This window comes from Macaca mulatta, chromosome 6 (assembly GCF_049350105.2).
Source record: "Macaca mulatta isolate MMU2019108-1 chromosome 6, T2T-MMU8v2.0, whole genome shotgun sequence".
Classification (NCBI taxonomy): domain Eukaryota; kingdom Metazoa; phylum Chordata; class Mammalia; order Primates; family Cercopithecidae; genus Macaca; species Macaca mulatta.
Window position 1 is genome coordinate 42,039,906 of NC_133411.1, and position 13,712 is coordinate 42,053,617.

The window sequence follows — 13,712 nt, forward strand, 5'->3', positions numbered from 1 at the left end:
ACAGCCCCACTGTGCCCTCCACTTCCCATTCTCTATTAGAAGAGTTATGATTAAAACACCTTCATCCTCTGTAATTATCTCAATAAAATTTTGCTGTAACAAAGGTCTGTGAACTTGTATATTTGCATTGCCTAACCTTTCTGATGGCATGCTCTTTGAAACATTTCTATTTCTTACCTGTATGATGTACTATCAATCACTCACAAATATTTGTTGAACATCTACTTTGTGCTCTACAGTGTACATGGTGCTTCAAGCACTTGGTACAGGGCTATGCAAAATTGACTTTATGAGTAGTCAAAGTATGACTACAATCTATATACTTTTGTTTCTATGGTTATTTACATGTCTGTCTCTTCTAGAACGCTCATTACTTAAGGTCAGGGTTGTTTGATTCCTTTCTTTATTCCCAGAGCTTGACAAAAGGCTTCATTCATAGAAGTCCCTAAATGAATGATAAATGAATAAATATAAGACTAGACTAAAGAGGCTTATAGACAAGCATTACAAAGGCATCTTTATCCCCAAATGTCTCTCCAAGTGGCCTGTTCTGGTAAATTAAAATTGTACCACTGTGATTCATTCCTTTGTGGCTTGGATTTCCCCTTATCTGTTAAAATGGAAGCACCCCCTTCTGCTATCTAATTAAATAGAATGGTAACAGATTTCCAGCCCATCTCCATTCACTGTTGTGAGAAGTAAATAAATGATACAATGTACATAAAAGTGCTTTGAAACAGTTGTAAAATAATCAACAAATAAAGGATATTATTGCAAGAGGTTCACTAAGGCAACCTTAATATGGACATTCCTAGTCTGTGTGTAGAGCCATTCTGAACATTGTAGAAAACCTCAATGAAGGTGAAGGTAATCAATATCCAGAATGATCTCTTCCTCCAGTTAACTTGTTAGCAGGAAGCATAGCACTAAGTTCCCAAGTCCTCTTTAAGAACTTATTGATCAACCTCTTTCTCATCTTGTAGGAGGGGTTGATGGAGGTTGGAGTTGCTGGTCCTCTTGGAGCCCCTGTGTTCAAGGGAAGAAAACAAGGAGCCGAGAATGCAATAACCCACCTCCCAGTGGGGGTGGGAGAACCTGCATTGGAGAAACAACAGAAAGCACACAATGTGAAGACGAGGAGCTGGAGCACTTGAGGTAATGGAGACCCGACCCCCTGGCAGTTGCATAGAACACAGTGCCCTCTTCAGTTAGCGTGGAACACATGATTGCTGCTGTCAAGAGATAGATAAAAAAGTTAAATGGCTATTTTTTACCAGGGACTGCTTTGTCCCTCAGCACTAGGGTGAGTTGAAGGAGCTTGCTCTGTGTGCTTCAGGTTTTCCTGAAACAAGTGTTACAAAAGGCTGGGTAATTGGGAAGTAGTCCAGCTGAGTGGATACGATCATTCAATCGTTTGTTTTGGCCACCTACTTGCTGTGTGACGTTGGGCAAGTTACTGGCCACATCTCTAAAATTAGCATGATAATAGCAGATAAACTGATACTAAGATTATCTGTTTATTGTTATTGTCAGAATTAAATGAGATTAGCACCCAAAGTTTGTATTACTTTTCAGATATACCATTCTTACTCATTTAATTTTTGGATTAAGCATAGAGCCAGTTGCTTGAGATGGAGAATATCTTGGTGGGTGAACCCAGTAGCCTGGCACTAACTTCCCATTTGTCAGGACCCTGCAAAAGCCATCTCAGAAATGCTCAGTTGATGAATCATAGCCCTGGGTCAGAATTCTTTATGCCGCACCCTACATCCTCCTTAGTAATTTTTGTAGACTGGAGTTGGCAATATGTTCTAGTAAGATAATTCGAAGGTCATGTGAATTGAAGAAAGAGATGAGGTGTTTGGGTATCTGGTAGAAACATAGGGAGGTGGGAAGCCTTATTCCTAAATCTTCGGTGCCTTGTAATCCAGCATTCATCAGTATATCTTGACTGAGGAAGCTGACAAGCACGTGAATTATGGTGGGAAGAGGATGCTGGCTGCTGTGCTCATGTTTCTGGGAGGATGAGGGTCTGGGAGGAGATCTCTGAGAGGATGCATTTTTCCTGCTTTTCAACATAAAGCTAAGGGGAGAGGCACATCCTAAGAAAGGCATTGAAGAGATTTTTCACTCTTGGTTCTCAGGGGAGGGGAAGTATCTTCCTTCTCAGTACGAATAGGAAAATTAAACTTGCCACAGTTTCCTCAAAGTGTGGCAAGATTATAAGGAACTCAGCTGAGAAGGAGGCCACACTCCCAGTCTATTTGTACTACTTTCTCTCAGATTTTGTGTCTCTGGAGTGGAGATAATATTAATGTTATTTTGACTTTAGAGGCATCATACATTTACCTTTTAAAGAAGTTTATATAATTTCTTGAAGTATAATTTGATCTATTAGTTATTTTTTGATCTTGCAGTTTTTTTATTGCTGTTTTCCATGCAGAAGCTGATAAGGACAGTATAAAAATAAACTATTAAAAATGTTAAAAAAAAAAAAGAAAACCATTGTTTAATGACAGATGTCATCGTTATCAGTATCTTTATTACAGGCTCCCTCAAGAGATAGTCATAGTGATGGTAAAGTGTCAGGATTGGCATTTGTGGGATGATATTAGGACTTCTCTTCTCCCATCTTACTTTTATGTTTAAGATTTACTCCAAGCCTTACTAAAACTTGCCTTCACCAAATAATGTGCTTTCAGTTATCCACGTTCAGAAAGAAATGTAGACACTAAGACTTCCTATTTCTTTATTGCCTTGTGAGAGGTAGAAGGTGCACAATTGTAGGACCCTAATTGACTAGATGTAAATCCAGTTTTGGTATTTATTAGTTCATAATCTTGGACAAGTTATTCAAACTTTCTGCGCCATTGTTTTTTCCATGTATCTCATGGTGTTGCGGTATGAATTGAGATAATACACATGTGCAGAGCAACTGCCATGGTGCCTGACATATAGTAAATGCTTAGTAAAAGGTACTTATAATTTTGTGTTACCTCTCTTTTGGGGTCACTAACTCTAATTAATTACCTTCCTTTTTTTTTTTTTTTTTTTTTTTTTTTGAGATGGAGTCTCGCTCTGTCACCCAGGCTGGAGTACGGTGGTGGGATCTCAGCTCACTGCAATCTCCGCCTCCCAAGCTCTGGAGATTCTCCTGCCTCAGCCTCCTAAGTAGCTGGGATTACAGATGTGCATCACAGTACCTGGCTAATTTTTGTAGTTTTAGTAGAGATGGGGTTTTACCTTGTTGGCCAGGCTGGTCTCGGAACTCCTGACCTCAGGCTATCTGCCTGTCCTGACCTCCCAAAGTGCTGGGATTACAGACGGGAATTGTCGCTCATCGCCCAATACCTTATTTTCAATACAGAATTTACTCTGTATTAAATGAATTTCAGACCCAAACAGCAAGAGGAAAGGTAGGTTTTGAAGCAGGTGACCTCTAGGAAGCAGAAAGTACTATGTTGGCCAAGAGACTTTCTTTTTCTTTTCATTTTTCTGTTTGTTTTTCATACTACTGACCCAGCAGCTATTGAAATCACTGTCTTTTGTTAGCTTGAGTTTGTTTTGAGTTTTCTACCACAGGATGTAAGCAGATATTTGGTTCTAAGAATGACAAAAATATTACACCAATGTACTTAAATGAATAGAGTTCCTTCAGATACAAAGGAGAAATCCAATGTAATGCAAAATAATTATTATACTGTGCAAATCAATCACATTAATTCCTTTTTTTTTTCCTTCCAGGTTGCTTGAACCACATTGCTTTCCTTTGTCTTTGGTTCCGACAAAATTCTGTCCATCACCTCCTGCCTTGAAAGATGGATTTGTTCAAGTTGGTTATGAAAGATATTTTTTTCCTTTATAATGCTCCAACTTCTATCTCTTTACTGAGCCCATAACCTATTCTCTTCTTTCATGGTGAAGCCGTGCAAAAAATATTTTATATGTGCATATTAGTTTTAGTGGTGAGAGTTTTAGTGTGTGACTTTTTTTCTTTGGCCCAAGGTGATCTGAACTCTGCAGAAGGCAGTGGATCTTCTGTGGTGTGGGAAATCAATACTGCCACCCAGTGAATCAAAAATGTCATCATGCCAGAGGGCTGCTAAACATTGCCACTGGAAACACCAAACTGCGAATCTGCAAGCTTACTCTTTAACTTACAGGACTTCTCTTATTTTTGCCACTGAGAGAAGGCTTTTCCCCCGCTCATAACTGTAGGCCCTGGGATGAAGTATTAGGTTTATTCCAGGAGTCAATAAGAGAGTTAGCTAGTGTCTAGTGAGATATACATCATTCTACTTTGAGCAATTGAAGTTTCCTCTTCAGGAAAGAAGAGTAGTCATCTGCCATTTGTCATTCTAGGGACTTTTGTTGTTCTTGGCTTTTGGGACATTTTAGTTAATGCTACTCTCAGTCTTTATGATGAGGCTTTGGCCTGAAGCCCCAGTGGTGCCTCTTCATGGCTCACACAGGATATTGTTCTTGAGGACTCTCTCTGTTACCAGCACTGCTTTGCTCACAAGGGCTTTTGCGTTTCAAATCTCAGGCCCTTTACCATGCATTCACTGAAAATTTACTGAGGTTTCCCCAAATGTAGGCTCTATTGGGAGATGAAAGTTGTGTGTTCGTGGTGTATGTGTTTGTGGAGAGAGAGAGAGAGAGAGAGAGAGAGAGAGAATGAACCTAGCATCTCTTCCACGCATTCTGTCCTACCACAGTCACCATAATTCATGGAGCTCCTGAATGGAACATATGCTCAGAGAATAGGCCAAGCAAACTCATGCACCTTAGCAAGCCATGAGGCTGCTGTCCCCAACTGCAGTGCATGCGGTGTTGTTTTAGGAGCCAAGAGTCCCAAATATTGCTCTATGGACTGGCTGCATCCGAATTTCTCAGGGAACTTAAAACTAGAGATGACTGTTTCTCCCTTGTCCTCCACATTTTCTGATTTGATAGGTTGGGAGTACAGCCTGAGAGTCTATTTTTTAATTTCTACAAGTGATTATGATCTACAGCCATGTTTGTGCACTGTTGAATCAGACTTCCTCATATAAAAGTTTTTGTTTTGTTTTGTTTTTGCAAGGTAGAGGAAGGAATAGGATCATGAGTCAAAAGAGAAGATGTGCTCCTCCCCATTTCCCTCAAACCTCAGCATCGACCTGGCCCATTCTGTTTCTTACTAACTTCCATGATTGAGCCAGACTGGGCCAGGAAGTGCATACTGACAATGGGAAGGAGATACCAGGAAATCTTGTTTAATCCCTAAAGCAGAGCTGGTCAAGGTCTGAGCTCTAAGCCCTCTCCCAGGCTTGAGTTTTTTCACCATCCCCTTGGGTGGAAGAAAATGAGAAGCGTAAGGAAAGAGAGACCCCGAGTGAGTGTGATTACCCTTCATTCTACCCCCAGGCTCAGACTTCAAATTCCTCCTTGCTTCAACATGAAAGCTCACTTCCTGGCATTATAGGCTAGTGAAATGTTCTTGAATCTGACCCAGCCCCAGCAGCATTCGATATATATGGTGCGGAGTAGGAGGTTAGGATGGGAGAAGATCAACATTATGCTTCCCCTAAAAGTTATCAGTGAGAAACTTAAACTTTCATGAACATACTGATAGGACTTGAAAATTTCTGGGTGTTCATGCTGGCATTTTGTAGGCAGTATTGTCAATGAACAGCTCATAATACCTTTTTTTTTTTTTTTTTTCCAGAGAGTGACAGAGTCTTGCTTTGTCACCCAGGTTGGCATGCAGTGGCACTATCTCGCCTCACTGCAACCTCTGTCCCCCGGGTTCAAGTGATTCTCATGTCTCAGCCTCCTGAGTAGCTGGGACTACAGGCATGCACCTCCATGCCCTGCTAATTTTTGTATTTTTGTTAGAGAAAGGGTTTTGCCATGTTGGCTGGGCTGGTCTCAAACTCCTGACCTCAGGTGATCCACCTGCCTGGGCCTCCTGGAGTGCTAGAATTACAGGCATGAGCCACCATGCCCGGCCTAGTAATACCTTAATATGAAGAGCTGACTGACAAAGATGTTCTCCAAATCTGATAAAGAACTGATTTTTCCTAAAAGTAAAAGAAATTAATTGGACAGTGTCCAAATAATTTTAATAGAATGTAATTTTAGTAGAATGCTTAATATAGTCCTTGGTATTATGGGAGCAATCAATACATTATAGACAGTGGTATTAATAGTTTTATTTCAATTAATGGTGGTGCTAGTGTTATTGACTATATAGAGGAAAATGTTTTTATAGACACTTTTCTGAATCAGTTATTTAAATGCAGCTTGCCTGATGATTATGATTTATAGACCAAATGTACGTAAAGAAAACTTTTGTTAATGCAAAATAGACAAACTCTTTCTTTTTCCGTCTTTTACTTTTGTTTAGGATGAAGGTACAACGTTTCCTGTGGGGAAAAATGTAGTGTACACTTGCAATGAAGGATACTCTCTTATTGGAAACCCAGTGGCCAGATGTGGAGAAGATTTACGGTGGCTTGTTGGGGAAATGCATTGTCAGAGTGAGTGGTGTCAGTTGTATATAATTTAAGATGAGAAAATTACGTGGAAGAGAATGAATCAAGCTAAATAACACTCACCATATGGCCCATGTGTTGGCCTTCCTCTCCTGTAAGTCTGATATGATCCTGTTCAAGTTTTAGAAGCCACTTGAATAAGCCCTCCGCCTTCTCTAGTTGGTAATGTTTCCATTCAGTGAGGTCAATTTTATTGCAATATAAAACTTTCTGGTGCAAATCAGAATAGGCCAGGGAACTCTCTTTAGATGAAGACCATAAGGATATTGTTTAGAGTTCAGTTACTCAGGATGTACCACAATCAATCAGCTTTCTTCAATGCTTTGCATCCTATTCTATTCGGAGAAAGGCATCTGAATAATAGCTTCTGCATGCTGCACCACCCTAAGACTACTCTGGCTTCCATCTCACTTGCAATATAAGTTTGTCAGCAAATAAATAGGTCAAGCTGTAGGGATACATTTTTCCTAAATCAGTTGCTCTGTGCTATATGAGGAAAGCCCTAGTGTACACACACACATATATATATTTCTCCCTTTGGGAATATACCTATTGTGAAATTTCTGAGTAATTGGGTATTCATACATTGGGCATATATACATTTAGATTTAGTGGAGGCTTCCAGCCTTCCAAGTGGTTGTACTGATTTACATCTCTAGCATAATCTGATACGTCAAGATTGCTTTATGTCCTTACACTTGATAGCATCAGCCATAGTGGTCAGTGTATAGTGAGATATATATATATGTGTGTGTGTGTGTGTATGTGTGTATTTGTTTTTTTTTTTTTGGAGACAGAGTCTCACTCTGTTGCCCAGGCTGGAGTGCAGTGGTGCCATCTCAGCTCACTACAACCTCCACATCCCAGGTTCATGTGATTCTTGTGCCTCAGCCTTCCGAGTGGCTGGGACTATAGTTGTGTGCCAACACACCCTGCTAATTTTTTGTATTTTTAGTAGAGACAGGGTGTCACCACGTTGACCAGGCTAGTCTTGAAGTCCTGAACTGAGGCAATCCACCCATCTTGGCCTCCCAGAGTGCTGGGATTATAGGCGCGAGCCACTGTGCCCGGCCTATTTTTATATTTTTTCTAATGACTAATAATGTTAAGCTTGTTTTCATATGTTTGTTGGCCATTGGTTATATTCTTTGGAGAAATGGCTGTCCATGTCTTTTATCCATTAAAAATAATTGGTTTGCCTGTCTTTTTCTTTTTTTTAATTTCATTTTTTATTTAATTTTTTTTTTATTTCCATAGGTTTTTGGGGGAACAGATGGTGTTTGGTTACATGAGTAAGTTCTTTAGTGGTAATTGTGAGATTTTGGTGCACCCATCACTCAAGCAGCATACACTGCACCCAATTTGTAGCCTTTTTTCCCTTATCCCCTTCCCGCCGTTTCTCCCTAAGTGCCCAAAGTCCATTGCGTCACTCTTATGCCTTTGCATCCTCAGAGCTTACCTCCCACTTGTGAGTGAGAACAATGTTTGGTTTCCTTCCTTCCTTCCTTCCTTCCTTCCTTCCTTCCTTCCTTCCTTCCTTCCTTCCTTCCTTCCTTCCTTCCTTCCTTCCCTCTTTCCCTCTTTCTCTCCTTCTCTCCTTCCTTCTCTCCTTCTCTCTCTCTTTTCTTTCCTTCTTTCTTTTCTTTTCTTTTCTTTTCTTTTCTTTTCTTTTCTTTTCTTTTCTTTTCTTTTCTTTTCTTTTCTTTTCTTTTCTTTTCTTTTCTTTTCTTTTCTTTTCTTTTCTTTTCTTTTCTCTCTTTGAGACAGAGTCTCTCTCTGTCACCCAAGCTGGAGTGCAGTGGCATGATCTCAGCTCACTGCAACCCCTTGCTCCTGGGTTCAAACGTTCAAGCAATTCTGCCTCAGACTCCTGAGTAGCTGGGACTACAGGCGCATAATGCCACAACCAGCTAATTTTTGTATTTTTAGTAGAGACAGGATTTCGCTATGTTGGCCAGGATGGTCTTGAACTCTTGACCTCTTGATCTGCCTGCCTCGGCCTCCCAAAGTGCTGGGATTACAGGTGTGAGCTACCGCGCCTGGCCCAATGTTTGGTTTTCAATTCCTGAGTTACTTCACTTAGAATAATAGTCTCCAGTCTCATCCAGGTGGCTGCGAATGCCATTAATTAATTCCTTTTTATGACTGAGTAGTATTCTGTCATGTATATATACCACAGCCTTTTTATCCACTTGTTCATTGACTGATGGGCATTGTCTTTTACTTATTAATCTCTCTCTCTCTCTCTCTTTCTCTTGGAATCCTTAAGCAGGAACAAATGAAATACAATATGAATATAAATATTTGCTAGTTGGGAGTAATAAAGCCAAAAGTTTATTCTTAGAAAAGATTAATAAGAAACTTCTACTTGAAGGGCTTCTTTTCCTTTATTATGAATCTACTGATGAAACATTGTCCCAGTTTTTGTTTATCTAAAGTGTCTGTCTTTCACCTTGACTTTTTAAAGGACTTTTTTTTTTTTTTTTTTTTTTTTTTTTGAGACAGAGTCTCGCTTATCACCAGGCTGGAGTGCAGTGGCATGATCTCGCCTCACACTGACCTCCGCCTCCTGGGTTCAAATGATTCTCCTGCCTCAGCCTCCTGAGTAGCTTGGACTACAGGCGTGCACCACCATGCTCAGCTAATTTTTGTATTTTTAGTAGAGACAGGGTTTCACTATGTTGGCCAGGATGGTCTCTCCATCTCTTGACCTTGTGATCTATCCACCTTGGCCTCCCAAAATTTTGAGATTACAGGCATGAGCCACCACGCCTGGCCAGGATATTTTTATTAGGTAAGACGTTCTAAGCTAGCAGTTGTTTTTTATTTTAATTAATTAATTAATTATTATTTTTTTGAGACGGAGTTTCATTCTTGTCTCCCAGGCTGGATTGCAATGGTGCGATCTTGGCTCACTGCAACCTCTGCCTCCCAGGTTCAAGTGATTCTCCTGCCTCAGCCTCCTGAGTAGCTGGGATTACAGACACCCACCACCACGCCCAGCTAATGTTTGTATTTTTAGTAGAGACACAGGGTTTCTTCATGTTGGCCAGGCTGGTCTCAAACTTCTGACCTCAGGTGATCCCCACCCCTCGGCCTCCCAAAAGGCTGGGATCCCAGGCATGAGCCACCATGCCTGGCTGCTAGCAGTTATTTTTTTAAAGTCATTTGAAGATATTATTAATATTACATTGCCCTCTGACAATTGTTTTCTAGGGAAAAGTCAACTTTTAGTCTTGCAATTTTTTCTTTGGAAATGATGCCTTTTCTCTCTGACCACTTTCAAGAAGATTATTAGTAATTATTATCATTTTTTGCTTTTTCAATAAGTTTATTGTCCTTATCTGAAAAATCCTCATGAAAAATTGTTTGGTTTAGCTCTCAGCAGCCTGCTCCTGAGCTCTGAGGAAGTTTGCCTTATTCTGAGCTAACCTATCTTTCTTCTGGGCAAGTGACATTTTGGGAAGGTTCCACTTCTTTTTAACTTCTTTCTTGGTCTTCTTTTCATAGACTGGAATGTCTCGTATAGCACCATGAACCTTCTTATACATCTCCTCCATCATGTCTGGAGTTACGCCATTCTTTATGTATTGAGAGAACTTTTTCTTGTAAGCATCTTCATCTTCTTTCCTTAAGTAGTGCATGCAGTCTGCAACATTCTGGCCCATGATGTGATTCTGGTGTAGTTCTGCATTTAATTTCTTGCTTTCAGAATCATAACCAGGGACTTGTTTGGTACTGTGAGGGATAGATAAGCCTCCATCCACAGCTCCCTTTAGGGTGCTAAAAACTTTATTGCCACTGGTAGTTCTGGCCAGACCTGCATCCAGATAGCAGGTAAAGGCACCCTGCTGACCATCGATACTTTTCACATTGTATTCATCTCCAGTCAACTCCACTTGGCCTTCATAGCCAAACCTATTGAGAAGCCTGCGGGCCAGCAGCAGACCAGTACAATATGTTTTAGCATCATTTGTCAGGCCAATCTTCACACCATATTTTGGCAGTTTATGTGCATACACTGCACAGACTATCATGATACAGGACTAAGCATTCTGACAAATGATACCTCTGTTTGTTACACAAAGTATCATCCTGTATTTGGGTATGCTGTATTTATTTTTATCCGGTATCACCAAGCATTTCCAAACATAGTAATCAGTTTTACCCTCTTGTCATCTTCTAAATTTCACTTAGTATCTTTTAAAGTAGGCCTTATTATTAACAACTTTAACAAACCCCATCCTGTGGAACAGAGACCTGCATTTGTGGTTTGACAGAGACCTGCAGGCCCAGTAGTGCTAGGGTAGGAAAGGGGTATTATTAATTATTTTTTGCTTTTGGTTTTCACCAGCAACTTTACTCTGGTGTTCCTAGGTATAATTTTCTTTACATTTTTCCTGGCTGATATTCAAAGCACTTATTGAACCTGTGCTTTAAGTCCTTTGTCAGTTTTAGACGATTACTTAACCATTACATCCTAAAACATTGCTTCTGTCCCATTCTTGCTCACTTGTCCTTATGAGACACAAATTATACATTTTTTGGACCATTTTATATATATATATATATATATATATATATATATATATATATATATATATAAAAATTATATTTTAAGTTCTAGGGTACATGTGCACAACGTGCAGGTTTATTACATATGTATACATGTGCCATGTTGGTGTGCTGCACCCACCAACTCATCATTTACATTAGGTATATCTCCTAATGCTATCCCTCCTTGCCCTCCTCCCCACAATACGACCGGTGTGTGATGTTCCCCTTCCTGTGTCCAAGTGATCTCATTGATCAATTCCCACCTATGAGTGAGAACATGTGGTATTTGGTTTTCTCTTCTTGCGATAGTTTGCTGAGATTGATGGTTTCCAGCTGCATCCATGTCCCTACAAAGGACACAAACTCATCCTTTTTTATGGCTGCATAGTATTCCATGGTGTATATGTGCCACATTTTCTTAATCCAGTCTGTCACTGATGGACATTTGGGTTGATTCCAAGTCTTTGCTATTGTGAATAGTGCTGCAATAAACATACGTGTGCATGTGTCTTTATAGGAGCATGACTTATAATCCTTTGGGTATATCCCCAGTAATGAGATGGCTGGGTCAAATGTTATTTCTAGTTCTAGATCCTTGTGGAATTGCCACACTGTTTTCCACAATGGTTGAAGTAGTATACAGTTCCGCCAACAGTGTAAAAGTGTTCCTATTTCTCCACATCCTCTCCAGCACCTGTTGTTTCCTGATTTTTTAATGCTTGCCATTCTAACTGGTGTCAGATGGTATCTTATTGTGGTTTTGATTTGCATTTCTCTGATGGCCAGTGATGATGAGCATTTTTTCATGTGTCTGTTGGCTGTGTGAATGTCTTCTTTTGAGAAGTGTCTGTTCATATCCTTTGCCCACTTTTTGATGGGGTTGTTTGTTTTTTTCTTGTAAATTTGATTGAGTTCTTTATAGGTTCTGGATATTAGCCCTTTGTCAGATGAGTAGATTGCAAAAATTTTCTCCCATTCTGTAGGTTGCCTGTTCACTCTGATGGTAGTTTCTTTTGCTGTGCAGAAGCTCTTTAGTTGAATTAGATCCCATTTGTCAATTTTGGCTTTTGTTGCCATTGCTTTTGGTGTTTTAGACATGAAGTCCTTACCCATGCCTATGTCCTGAATGGTATTCTCTAGGTTTTCTTCTAGGGTTTTTATGGTATTAGGTCTAATATTTAAGTCTTTAATCCATCTTGAATTAATTTTCGTATAAGGAGTAAGGGAAGGATCCAGTTTCAGCTTTCTACTTATGGCTAGCCAATTTTCCCAGCACCATTTATTAAATAGGGAATTCTTTCCCCATTTCTTGTTTTTGTCAGGTTTGTCAAACATCAGATGGCTGTAGATGTGTGGTATTATTTCTGAGGGCTCTGTTCTGTTCCATTGGTCTATATGTCTGTTTTGGTATCAGTACCATGCTGTTTTGGTTACTGTAGCCTTGTAGTATAGTTTGAAGTCAGGTAGCATGATGCCTCCAGCTTTGTTCTTTTAGCTTAAGATTTTCTTGGCAATGCAGGGTGTTTTTGGTTCCATATGAACTTTAAAGCAGTTTTTTCCAATTCTGTGAAGTCATTGGTAGCTTGATGGGGATGGCATTGAATCTTTAAATAACCTTGGCAGTATGGCCATTTTCACGATATTGATTCTTCCTATCCAGGAGCATGGTATGTTCTTCCATTTGTTTGTGTCCTCTTTTATTTCACTGAGCAGTGGTTTGTAGTTCTCCTTGAAGAGGTCCTTTACATCCCTTGTCAGTTGGATTCCTAGATGTTTTATTCTCTTTGAAGCTATTGTGAGTGGGAGTTCATTCATGATTTGGCTCTCTGTTTGTCTGTTACTGGTGTATAAAAATGCTTGTGACTTTTGCACATTGATTTTGTATCCTGAGACTTTGCTGAAGTTGCTTATTGGCTTAAGGAGATTCTGGGCTGAGACAATGAGGTTTTCTAAATATACAATCATGTCATCTGCAAACAGGGACAATTTGACTTCTTCTCTTCCTAACTGAATACCTTTTATTTCTTTCTCTTGCCTGATTGCCCTAGCCAGAACTTCCAACACTATGTTGAATAAGAGTAGTGAGAGAGGACATCCCTGTCTTTTGCCAGTTTTCAAAGGGAATGCTTCCAGTTTTTGCCCATTCAGTATGATATTGGCTGTGGGTTTGTCATAAATATCTATTATTTTGAGACACGTTCCATCTATACCAAATTTATTGAGAGTTTTTAGCATGAAGGGCTGTTGAATTTTGTCAAAGGCCTTTTCTGCATCTGTTGAGATCATCATGTGGTTTTTGTCTTTGGTTCTGTTTGTATGCTGGATTACATTTATTGATTTGTGTATGTTGAACCAGCCTTGCATCCTAGGGATGAAGCCCAGTTGGTCATGGTGGATAAGCTTTTTGATGTGCTGCTGGATTCGGTTTGCCAGTATTTTATTGAAGATTCTTGCATCGATGTTCATGAGGGATATTGGTCTAAAATTCTCTTTTTTTGTTGTATCTCTGTCAGGCTTTGGTATCAGGATGATGTTGGCCTCATAAAATGAGTTAGGCAGGATTCCCTCTTTTTCTATTGTTTGGAATAGTTTCAGAAGGAATGGTACCAACTCCTCCTT

At 39.8% G+C, this 13,712-nt stretch overlaps 1 protein-coding gene and 1 pseudogene across 2 annotated transcripts in view; one reads left to right on the top strand and one right to left on the bottom strand.

Moving 5' to 3' along the window:
• C7 (complement C7) overlaps positions 1–13,712 on the top strand; it is an 81,876-nt gene that overhangs the window by 50,195 nt on the left and 17,969 nt on the right. Inside the window, exons 12-14 of the mRNA XM_001085533.5 lie at positions 984–1,155; positions 3,745–3,832; positions 6,389–6,521. Coding sequence (XP_001085533.5) covers positions 984–1,155; positions 3,745–3,832; positions 6,389–6,521 — 393 coding nt within the window. The remainder of the gene's footprint in view (positions 1–983; positions 1,156–3,744; positions 3,833–6,388; positions 6,522–13,712) is intronic.
• LOC106998729 (large ribosomal subunit protein uL18 pseudogene) lies at positions 8,844–11,011 on the bottom strand (annotated as a pseudogene). The gene has a single exon (XR_013418311.1). The product of XR_013418311.1 is annotated as a large ribosomal subunit protein uL18 pseudogene (transcript).